Source organism: Meleagris gallopavo, chromosome 2, assembly GCF_000146605.3.
Source record: "Meleagris gallopavo isolate NT-WF06-2002-E0010 breed Aviagen turkey brand Nicholas breeding stock chromosome 2, Turkey_5.1, whole genome shotgun sequence".
Taxonomy (NCBI): domain Eukaryota; kingdom Metazoa; phylum Chordata; class Aves; order Galliformes; family Phasianidae; genus Meleagris; species Meleagris gallopavo.
The window spans coordinates 58231744-58244575 of NC_015012.2; the positions used below are offsets into that span (position 1 = coordinate 58231744).

General features: G+C 34.4%; 1 protein-coding gene across 1 annotated transcript in view; it reads right to left on the minus strand.

Moving 5' to 3' along the window:
- Positions 1–1733: 1733 nt before the first annotated feature.
- Positions 1734–12832, minus strand: part of LOC100544279 (venom phosphodiesterase 1) — a 32137-nt gene continuing 21038 nt past the window's right edge. Inside the window, exons 16-25 of the mRNA XM_003204213.4 lie at positions 12636–12702; positions 10965–11052; positions 10049–10218; positions 9893–9944; positions 8987–9141; positions 7915–8050; positions 6818–6895; positions 5680–5812; positions 3874–4030; positions 1734–3220 (exon numbers count right to left, since the gene is read on the minus strand). Coding sequence (XP_003204261.1) covers positions 3047–3220; positions 3874–4030; positions 5680–5812; positions 6818–6895; positions 7915–8050; positions 8987–9141; positions 9893–9944; positions 10049–10218; positions 10965–11052; positions 12636–12702 — 1210 coding nt within the window. The 3' untranslated portion in view covers positions 1734–3046. The remainder of the gene's footprint in view (positions 3221–3873; positions 4031–5679; positions 5813–6817; positions 6896–7914; positions 8051–8986; positions 9142–9892; positions 9945–10048; positions 10219–10964; positions 11053–12635; positions 12703–12832) is intronic.

Sequence of the window (12832 nt, forward strand, 5' to 3'; positions counted from 1 at the left end):
TGAGAACTGGGTCTCAGCAATATCTGTTTTTATAGACAGCAGAATAATTTACATCTGTTCCACTCCAGCTTGATAATTAGATCTCTTAAAACTGGATGAAAGATACAGAAACAAAGGGCTTGTCATTTTTGGAAAGTTAGACCTACATCCCCCAGGAAAGAGGGCAAGTTTGAAACTTTCAGAAACAATATTGTTCCTTAGTTCACAGAACACACAGAGTTGCTATCCAAGGAGAAGACTGTTTTTAAGAGTAAAGTAAATATTTGCTGTATGCTGGTTTTAGTGTTAGTATCAATTTTTTGTTCCTCGTAGTGTTTCTGTGTTTTAATCTCTGCCTTGGTTAAAACAAATATATAAATCAGTTGTATAGATACATTATGTAGACCCCTACTTTGTCCTGCTTTCCTAAATTATGCCCATAGAGCATGACCTAAGTAGACTTCTGACAATATCATGCAGTTTCACAGCCTTTAAACTGCAAGATGGAATTTATTTCCTCCTACTCATTCACTGCTTTTGTAATGCTGTTAGAATGGGGCAGCACAACCAGGCTGTGACGGTCTTGAAATATAAGCAGCTTGAATATTATTTGAACTAATTTTTTTTTTTAAGATCAAATCACTGTGTTGCAGTTTGCAGCTTTCGTGGCATATGAATACTGTGTGAGGCAGCAATTAATTCCCATCTCCATGAAAATTGCAGAATTAATTCTTTTAGAAAAAGGAGAAGATCTACAAAATAATTTTGAATGAGCAAACATAATATTCATATGCCCGTAGTATGGAATGTTTTCTTATGAACTGGCAAAGGTTGTATTTTTTTATAAATTACTATCGATGGATAAGGCATTTCACTTACTTTCAAGTTCAAACAAAATGGCTTTTGCAAGCTTTTAACTCATTAAAATTTTTAAGGTCTGTGAAGCCTAAGCATCAATGATTTTCCCTTGCAGGTTTGAAGGTCTGCGTTTTCTCCCATGTGCAGCACTTTGCATGATGGAAGGGTGTTACAGAGGGCCAAATATATCTCCCTTCTTCATCATCATTCTACCAGCCTGATGTAAAGCTTGTTGAAGTCATTAGAAATCATAGAGGATTTTGAAATATTTTTTTTTGAAATATTTTTTTGAAGCAAGACAGTGAATTCATTATTTAGGTCCAGTACCTGTTGTGTGTGAGAAAATTGATAAAATTAATTTTCAGAAGTTTGGGTAATCTTTAATGACAATATTCCATTACTAATGTCACTACAGATAGACATAACTGAGACCTAACTGTCCATAAAGCCTGGAATTTTGCTTTCGTGATTGAACTAGAGTGGTCTGAAGCTTGTATCTGCCTTGGCTGGTGAGACAGTGGTTAATCTGGATTTAAACATATCAACTGACAACAATGTTACATCAAACTAGTTCTATTTAAACTGCTAATGCAGACATACCAAATATCGTTAACTTAAGAAAGTCTGTTTCTTTTCACCTCACAAATGTGCTCTATGACTCTAGGATAGTTACACTACATACCTCAATCATCATGGGTTATCTAGATTCATTCAGAATATGATTTACAGTGGAGTGAAAAATCAGTTGCAGTCTTCATTGTAGTTTAATAACAGCAGTCTCTGAATTGGTTGGACAGACCTAGATGTCTATGAATTGCTGAATGAAGTACAATTCCATATTAAAGATGGCGTAATGACTTAACCAAAAAGCTGGATTTTCAACTTGGTCCCAGATCTTGACATATTATTATTATTTTTTTTTTTTTATTGGCTTCTAAAACTTCTTTTAAGGATACATATTCAGTCTAGAATTAATTACAAATTGAAACACTCTTAACATGTTTCTTTAAAACTGCCCCATTGAGCCTATAAATCAGACAAATGGTCAATCACATACTGTTACTCACACCTGTATTTAGCAGCACTTTCAGTGAAGAAAATTAGCTCAAAATGCAAGTAATTCTGTAATAGCAGGATCTGGGAATTTCCACTGCCTTGTTCCATTTACTATCACACAGCATTAATTTGTGCACATTGCAGTCTGAGGTAGAGATTCTCTATCCATAATGTCACTGCAGAAAGGAACAATGATTATTTGTTGCATGTCACCATAATTTTGTGCTCTAGTCTCAGATTTAACTCTTTAAAAATAAACACAAATATCTTGTTATTGCTTGGAAGTCTACTCTGTAAATACAGATAGTAAATTGTAAATACAGATAGACATCCAGATAAAACCCTTCTGGCCAGAGCATTTCTTTTACCTTTTCTTGTTCTTTAAGATTTCTAAAGGGTAAAGAATGCACAGATCAATTGCACTAATTTCACTTCAGCTCTTACTAGTGTAATTCCACTTACTAACATGAGTGGAAAAGGCAGCGGATGATCATAGAAGATATTTTCATTACATATAGACTTTGTGTCAGTCTGAATGTTTTTTAAGTACATGGCAGTATCCATGTGGATTAATAGATGAGAAAAAGCAATTCAGAACATTCCAGAGCATACAAGCACGAGATAACCTTAACTTCACTGATAAACTCAAGGAAAAAAACACAAAAATTCCTCCCAAAGTGTTTCATTTTCCAATTCTATTATAGGAACATTTTCTACACAGTTGATGATTCTGGCATTACTACCATAAAATATGTTCCTGTTACAGTTTTTTGTTGTTGTTTTTCAAACCATTAAAATTCTATCTGTTTAGAAAATGTGGCTAAATAATGACACATGTTACACATGTTCATGCTACAGGCATTGGGTTGTTGGGGGTTTTTTTCACCATTCATTAACATTAAAATATTCTCTATTTTGAAAATTTGGCTTAGCAAGATGACTTAAGTAACTTCAGTTAATTTTTATTCAGTTTATACAAAACACTTGTCTGAAAGAACAGGAATGTGAAAAAAAAAAAGGAAAGAAATTGGCTGTGCATTGTGTCTTTTCTTGATGAGGTGCTGTAGTTACATTTCCCTCATATTTACTAAGGTAAAAGTTAAATCACTTTGATTTTCTTCCTTCCAAATAATGGCACTTTTTAAACAGAAATTCAGTTGATTTCAGTCTCAAATGTCGGCAAAAATGTCTTCAGCTGTAAGATCTCGGAGACAGATTCCTGTCTTTCCTGGTAAAAGTCAAGTCCAGTTAGCAGCTCCACATCCCGAACACGAGAGGAATGGGCCTGAACTCTTTCTTCAACCCATTCAGAAGGCGACCTGTTATCCTGCCAAAGCAAACAAGAACAATGTGCAAGCACTGGTTATTGTCGAGCAAAACCACCAAACAAGAGAGTGGCTTTCATGGCTTTAAATGACTTCAGTTTATAGAACTTTTTGGGGGGGGATTTCTTAGACATCTTTGCAGCCTTTTATTTAAATATGCAAATGGATGTCCCAGAATCTTTCATCTCCAGAGTAGCACAGAATTAAAACCATGCTGAAATGGCAAGTAGGACTTTCGACTACTTTAACTGCTTTCTGCCTAATTTTTTATATATGTGGAACAAAGGACTGAAGAAATTCCTCTAACTACTTTGAAAAAAGAAACACTTTAAGACCACTAAGACCAAGTTTGTAGCCTTCCATAGAGATGTCTCATCAAATGACCGGCTACGCTGCTGTTGTCAGCTCTTCTCACTCTCCTCTCAGGTGACAATATTTTCAAGTTTTCTAATCAAGCTCTCATTTCTTCAAACAACTCATATGTTTCCTGCTACCTTTTCTGGAGCTTCATCCCTAGTTATTAATTCATTCTCGGCTCATGGGAATGAATCAGTTAAATATTTAGACATCTAAAGATTTTCCAGATAATTGTATCACACTATGAAAATCAGTTCACAAAGCTCATTTGCACACAGAAATATAAAACTATACTTACAGCACAGCTTTCAGTATTGTCAGGTCGATGAGGAATGATGAAGGACAAGGCATCCAAGGAGCCTATACAGTTCAGTGGAGTATAGGACGTGTTCTTGCAGCTGGTCAGAATCACAAAGTAATGGGTTGGGACAGGGATTTGTGTGTTGTTTACATGCCTATAAAATAAACACTAGTTAAGAAATTTATTTAGATATCAACTATAAAAACCATTGATGCTGCTACTATTTTATAAAACCCATCTTAGCATAGATCTTTCACTATTTTATCACTTTTTTTCTTTTTTTTTTAATTTAAATTAACACCTGAAGGGACTCACAGTCTCGGTATGCGTTTCATGAACAGCCAAACATGCATGGATTAGTCTTTTTGCCACAAGCACTGTTTTCAATGTGAAAATGACAGAATTAGCTCAGCAGTCTATTTTGCCAAAGTCAGAGATCTCTACATCTGGATGGTGCACGATAAGGATGTCACGTGTGCCCTTCATTACATTAAGAATTACCACGCTAAACTAAACAGGAGAAGAGAGAAAAGATGAGCCTCAGGTTCTTGTCAGCAAGCAATGCCAAAATGATGACTTGTGACTATGTGACATATATACCAGTTTAGGATTCCTAATTCAGAACTTATTTGCTTCCATTTATTGGTTATTCTGTTGACATGGCCACTTTTGTGTATAAACTTATGAGGAGCTTCCTGAGTTTGCTGCATTTCTCCAAAATTTAACCAAACACCATCAGTGAAGCCATTATTCTGCTTAGTATGACTGACTAACATGCTGAATAAAACATGCTTGTTCAAAACTGTAGACAAAATTATGTGGTTGACTGGGTATTACAGCTTTCTGCTTGGAAGGAAGTTCCAGTCTCTCCTCCCTTACAGCCTCCTACTTCGTGGCAGAGTTGATTTTCCCATTCTCAAACCATTTTTGACAGATGTGGTATTAAGTCTAGCCTTGAATAAAACATTTCCAATGACAGATTCAGCAGTGCAGATTTCCCAGCAGTTGTCTACTGCTCAAGTGTTCTTACTGTCAAAAGACATATTCCCTATATTTGGCACAATTCAAATTGTTTGCTCTTATTCTGTTTTATTTGTTTGTTTTGTTTTTCCTCCTCCTGTCACCATTCACTAGCATAAATATTTGCTCTTTATATTTCTACTTCACAGAATTCTGCTTTACATAAGTCTTCCTTTAGCCCTATTTCTACACACTTTTGAATTTTTAAATGTGTTTTGTTATGCTATCAAAGCTCATTAAAAGCTATCTACAACTTGTTGGACCTCCAACTGCATAAGCTATGTAAAAATACCACTTAGGAATATTTTGTGTTACTTGCCCAGTGATATGATTCAGTGAATGCATCCAAGACACAAAACTGATCTTTGGTAAAACAGTTTGAGAAAACTGGGAGAAATTACAAACAGCTGAGACTACAGCAAGACAATTGTTCTTAGACGCACCTTCTGTTATTTACATATTCTCCCTGTGTTTGTGCTACAGAGGCCGAAAAATGTAGACATTATCTTGGGGAACAAATTACTGGCCTGCATCTGTGCAAATGTAGATTGCTACACATATAACTTCAATTTATTTTTTTTCTCTCTTTACTGGAACTTCAGTTTCTATAGTACTACTTCTGTTTGCAAGGTAATTTGCTATTATTGTATGAGTAACAGTGGATTTATCATTATAAAGGGAAGACTCAATTCTCCTTGAAACTTGCTTCTTTGTTCTTCATGAAAATATCTTGTTTGTGTATAGCAGGAAATAACTCATCATTTGAATTTTCCATGTACTTACTGTGTAATTTCATCAAGAGTATCAAAATGGCCATCATAATTGTAATCGAACACTGGTCCACTCATAACATTTACTCCATTCCTTTCTTTAGCATACTTCTGAAGAAGTACGTCATGGAAATAGTCCCATATGTCTGCAAATGAAAGAAAATACAAGCATATTTAATTTAAAATCAGTTACTTCACCACTAAGAAAAGAAGAAAAAAAAGGAACACTGAGCCTTTTTATTACTTATCTGTAACACAAAAAATTTTAAACAAAAATGCCTGTAAAAACAACTCCTTACACACAGTTTGGTTTTCATTAGAAAGTACGGACTGTACTCTCTCACCTTCTAAAGAGTAATGGTAAATACACCTGTGCAAGCTCCTGCACTGCCATAGCAAATGCATTTGATCTGAAGATAAAGATGCAATTCTGAAGCTGAGAGGCCATATATTTCTGGCCTATCTGCTATCACCCACAACTGCCAATTGATAGAATCCAAGATAATGGCTTTGAATAAGAAATATTTACCACCTGAGGGCCAGTCTAGCTCTACAGCACTCACATAAAATATCACTGGCAATTTAGCTTATTTTAAAACGTTATTTGAGCAAATACAACTTGCATGTTCTAAGCTAATGAAACTGAATAGTTATGAAGGCAAAACAAACAAACAAACAAAAAAAAAACATGAGTTTGGAGGGCTGGTAGGTTAATCTTATTGATTTATCTCTTGTTTTGGTCTAAGGTAAATTGTTTACAAACTTGTCTTCCCTTGAGACCTTGCAAAAGGAAAGAAAAGGTGTCATTTTCTTTCATCTTGAGCCTTTCACCAATAGGATCTTGTCATATGTATTCCACAGCTAGCATTTCATGTCATGACAACATGTAGGAAATAAGAGAAAATTCAAATGAAAATAGGTATACCTAAGTAAAGGCCAGACAGGATTATAAACATTAAAAAAAAATAGCTTACATAAGTGCATTTAAAATATTATAAATCTAATTTTTAAAGCTTTGTATACATTTGCACGAGACCTGGATATACTGAAGGCTAAAAATTAATGCTTTTAAGCCCTCGTCACAGCTATACAAAATCCAGAGCTACATTCACAGGCAATTAATCAAATTTAACCAAAATTTTGGATCCTACCTCTAAAAGCTCTATACATGGGAACAATATTGCTGGTGAGTAAGGCATCATATTGTTCAAGTGCAGATGAATTGAAATCTATGTAAAAGAGCAAAGTATACATTAATGAGATACTAGACAAAGACAAATCTGATACATATATCACTATAAATTGCAAGTACGTGTCATTCAATCATTATACATTTCATATACATATACATATAACATTTAAATTTCCTTCTATTCTGAAGAAAACAGAACATTCCCTGCTCAATGCAGGGAGTTGGACTAGGTGACCTTGGGGCTTCCTTCCAACTAAAATGATTCTATGATACTAAGCATGTGAAACCATATACAAATACATTTATGTCTGAAGCATATTGTGCTAGACTTCCATCATAATTATGACAAACACCAATGACAGTTAAACAAGAAATTTTCTTACATTTAATACCCCACAGAATAATTTTATTTGTTCACAGAGTAGGAACCATTAGAGCATAATATCCCTGTATTTATTGCTATTATAACTTCCAGGCTATTCTACTTTCATGTGATTAACTTTCTTTTAATTTCCTTTCCCTATGAAGTTAGTTCCCCAGAAAAAAAAGTATCTTCTGAAATATAACAAATGGTGCAGTACCTTTGTGATATGCTGGCTAAGGCTCTGTGCAAGGATTATCTGATTTCTATCAGTTTGTAATTAAATGGACATCTAAGCATGGTTGTATAATCCTTCTGCATATTTAGTATCTTCAAATTTTTTACATAGTCTATTCAATGCAGTCATTATCAAATTTGGCAATTGGAAAGGAATATTCATACAGGGAAAGACAGACAGCCTTTCATTCCAACCATTTACACCTTTCAAACCTGTTATCACAATCAAGCTGTTCCATTTTTTAAAGAAAAACCTAAATGCTCTAAGCCAAAAATATTTAGATGCAAGGAGCTGTTGTCTAGCTTTTGGTGAGTCTACAAACACTGGAAACATTTTTCTGCCCAACATGCTGATCCGAAGAAGTTTGCTTTCGTGTTTGGTTATATGTTTAAACATAAACCCACATCCAGCTGATTAAGACTTTCTAAACTCCAGCTATAAAAAGAACAGTGCTCACTGGGAGGGTAGAGGAAACCATAGGTCAAGTCCAGCCCTTCTGGGTAGTTGGAACAATTTTGGCTATGAGCAACGGGGATTCTAACATCAGCCCGCAGACAGTCTGAAACAGTGGGAGGAAGAGAAGATGTGCTTTCCTGTGAAAAGGGAAAAAAAGAAAAAGTATTACACCCACGGTTGTGGTTAACATAATGCTCCGTATGTTTTTAACTCTCTCAAATGGCCTTCATTGAATCTTCTGTTTTCATAATGAATCAGGTCAGGGTAAGCAATGGATGCTGATGTTCTCTGCCTTGTGTTTTTCCTCCTTTTCTGTTTTTAGGTAATTCCCTAAAATCTTCACGCAGCATGTAAAACTATAGCAGAAAGAGTAAAGTTTCACCTTAGGCAAAAACAAATGACAACTTTGGGTCATTCATCCCTTTTATGAAAATACAAACTTGATATCACATCCCGCTGAGAAGCAGTGAATATATAAAGATGACAATATCACCACGTTGTATTATCTGAGAACTCTGTCTTGATAATAAGAATCCGTGTTTCTGAAGAATTAAATAAAACCAGGGTAAATTTTACTGGCTAGCTTCACTAACTTCCACTGAGATTCGATAACATACACACAACCTAAGAATTGATAAAAAGTGATGCTGATCAGTATAACTGTTTCTAAAACATTATATTTTACAATAGCATCATATAAAATACCAGAACGTGTTCTGTATGTAATTGTGTTTTCTTTTTCATACTCAATTACCTGTTCTTTAATTTCTTTGTATTTTTACAGAAGTTAAACTCTCAGATTGAATTTTAGAACATTGCCCATTTTGATTGGTTCCAATAATAAAAAAAAAAATGGAAAGATCCTCTTGTGCCTCTTTGTAAGCCTTGTTTTAAATTTATTCTTTCATGTTCTTTCTATAGGAAACATGCATCATTGCATTAGTCTGCTTTTCAGAAATAAAGGCCTCAGTTGCATGATATCCACCAGTCTTTAACCAGAATTCCTCCTGAATGAATATTTTCAATCCACATTATTACACATTTATGAATTATAGTAATATCTGATAACCTACAGGCTTAGTCACAGTGTATGCAGTCCATAGTGGCATCCAGATATCATGACTGTATCCACTCACATACTGATGATGGGGAAGGAGGCAGTAGATATTTTCCTTCTGAAGAACTTGAGGTCTTCCATATGGCAAATTATATGAAGTTGCATTCTTTACTATAATTAAAAAAATATTTATTCATTCTCCTATAACATTTCTGATGGAACCAAGGTTTAAGGAAACAGAGAAAAGAGACAAAGAAAAATGTAAATTAAAGCATTAATAAATACAAATAGAAGTGACAATAAACACAAGTACATACTTTTAAGTTCGTAGCTCAGTAGAAAGAAGTGTATAAAATAGTTTTCATTCAAAGAAGTCAACATAGTATGACATCAGACATTCAAATTCTCATTTCTTTGTAATTTCATATATAAAACTTTGGAACTCAGTGAGTTCCAATTATCAGTGAAGTGAGTTCCAGTTATCAGTGAAGTGAGAACTATATCATATTGGGCTGGGAAATTTTGTAATGCCCCATAAAATTTCCAAAAGCTCCACAAAAAAAAAGTACCATGTGAGTTTTCACCAAAGAAAAGCTTGGGGTAGCAAAGTGGCAAAAAAGTTATGGCAATACAGTCCAGAAGTACACATGCTTTCCACTGAAACCTGTATAATTTTTCCCAATATTTTAATTGGATTCAGATTTAGCTCTTCCACACAAATGTTACTACAAAGCATCAATTACTATCTTTTATAGAAATGCAAAGAAACAAGGAAAAAAAGTTAAATTTCCGACTTGGCTCTCCTATTTCACATTAAATTGTAGTTAACATCGCCAAAGTTTCCACTGAAACCAATAAAATACAATCTAAAATAGTCATAAATTTAAAAATGTTGCTGTCCTTTTCATCTGTAACTACTTACTTTCATCTGTGGTGAGATTTAACCTCTCATTAATTACTGAAGCATTTGTCACCTGTAAAATATTATAGAATCCTTCAGAATGATTCTGCTGTTTACAAAATTAAAAGAGAACACACTTGACAAACATGATTAAAATATTCCCAAACTCTTACTTACACCCCTGCATGTGCATCCCAGTTCATCTATTGGAGTCAGATGGGAAACCGGACATGAAACAGGAGATGACTCTTCTTTTGCATATGAAGGGCTGTAAAAAGGTTTTTTTAGCAGATGATTTAAGCTACCATGTGTGCCATTGTTTGGTGCTGGTGTAATATGCAGCAGATCTGTTGGAAAATTTGAAAATTTGAAACATATTTTAAAGCTATTTTAAAGCTAAAATGATAGTTTTAACACGGAATCTCTGCAATTATATCCATTTTCTATGCATTTCTTCTAAATATAGAAAAAATAGCCTATTCAATTATTGAAACTATTGAGTTAATTATTATCATCATGCAGTTTTCTAGATAAAAAGGTTTACTGATATCTCCCACTGCATCTCTGTATTTGAATACTATTCACACAATTTTATACATTGCCATAACATTCATAAGGTTCTTCGATTTTATGCAGAGTACAAACTTGTTTGCAAATCATCACATTATGAAGTATATTAGCTTACTGCATTTTTGTGTGATCCTTTCTGAGGCTTATACTTCCTAACTGCTCACTGCCAGGGCTACAGTCATCCATCTCAAGATACAAGAGTTGTAACCCCCTACAAGGTTCGTAGCAGAAAATGGTTCTAGAGGTACCATCTCAACAGCAAGCCCAAGTGGCAGGAGCACTTCTCTGTTGTTCTTTATTGGACTCCTGCAATCAGGACAACATCCAAAGCAGAACAAGTTCTGGCAGTTAATGTTTCAGCATAGAGAAGGCAAGATGTCATGGCTTCTGCATTTTCTATTAAAAACCTTGCTTCTGGATAAGTTCATTATAGTTTTAGTTACCCTTTTATTAGCTCTCAGAGCACCTGTTTTTGAAAACACTGTTGGCTTATTGTTTTAAGCACTAGATGCTTTCTACTCACCACACATAAGGTTGTAAACCTCTATGTTTTCAAAAGCATCCACTTCTGTTTTTTCTTTAAAGCTTGGGCCATATCCTAGGAATATAGCCTGGATTGTAATAAAACAAAAGTTGTTATATAAAGAAACTCAAATTAAAAAGTAATTCATTTGTACTTTATTTGAACAGGGACACTGTTATAAAAGTTACAAAACAGGACTGCTCTGATCAAGAAGGCAAAATTTTGCCCGTTGCGTATAACTTGAAGAAGAATTGTTTTATTATCTGTTTTTTTTCTTTAACATTTTCATCTATATTTATGAAAATTATCTTTTGATGTGTTTCAAATTCACTTTTTTTCATAGTTTCATTGCAACAGCTGGTAAAAGTTTCAAGAAATGTAGAGTTATGGCACTCACACATCCCATTTAAAGGCTAACATCAAGCCATAAATAAAAGGGTTGGTTTTGTGGTGTTTTTTTTTTGTTTTGTTTTGTTTGTTTAAATGTATGTTACATTAGCAAAAGTCTTTGGGTAGCTTAGGAACCTATATTAGGTACCTACAGCAAGCAGCAGGGAACTGGGGAGACCCATCTCTCAAGCTTTGCAGAGACCTAAGTCAGTATCACCGATGGTACATGGCGGTACTGGGCAGCCCCTGCTGGGGTCCGCAAGCATTTTGACAGAGCACTAATACAACCTTCAGTCTCACATTAGTTTCTGTTAATTTATAAGCCTCCTGAGCTGCTTACCATGAAACACTGGAAAAATGACTAAACAGGACAATGATTTGTTTTAAAATAATATTCCTATGTTCTCATAGTAGGAAAAGAATCCTAAATTGATTTTAAAATACAACATAAAGACATTACTACTTTGAAAAATCATGTTTACTCAGTTATCGTGTTACCACCGTAAGACTATGATTACTGTTTCCAGAATTTTAACTTTTTTACCATGCAAACATTGAGCACGGTTCTTACTGGTATATAAACATGGTTTTAATACAGTTGTGAATGTCTGGAAGACTCTGGTTACTAAACACAGAATATGGGACAAGAAGTGGCACGCTCAACCTTGCTTAAGGAAAGTACATTAAGAAAAGTATCCTCTGAAGCTCAAAAGCCCAAGACTTCGATAATTTTTCACTGTAACCAGAAGTGAAAATGAGACAAAACTTCAATACAAGCTATACTAATACACAAGTTATACAAAAATGACTTTTTTTGCTCTGATAACATGTGCAGTGCTTGTAAGACAAGCAGAAAAAAATTAGATTATGCTAATTTGAGCACGCAGGCCTTCAGATGCTCTACTGAATTCCCAGAGCTTATGGAGCTGTTTCAGTCTTTGCTTAAGTAGAAAAGGAAAGAATTTATTGTTCCATATCTGAATAAGGATGCTTGATTTAATAGCTCCATGGAGTTAAGGTGAGACAAAATAAGTTTTACTACAGAGTCCAAAGTGCCAAGACATGTACGCATTGATGAAAAGCAATAGAAATCTGTGTATCTAGTATGTGTTCACAGTTTACATGTCTGGATGACATATAAGAAAAAGCACACTGCAAAAAGTCTCACATATTATCCTGGTTCATCTAGCACATTTTGATTTTCTACATGAGAAGATGCAAGACCTGAATTGAAATCATCTTATATCAGAAGATGCAAGACCTGAATTGAAATCATCTTACCTCCATACTTTTAAATTCATTGTCATAACCATGGTTACCCTGATCACAAAATGTGTAACTGTTGTCCCTAAGGAGAAACCATCATACACTGTAAATTAAGATGGCATAAATAAAGTTAGCTAATAATTATCAATCCAAATCACAGACCCTGTATAATGTTATTAGAACTGACTCTGAAATAATATTGCACTACTTCT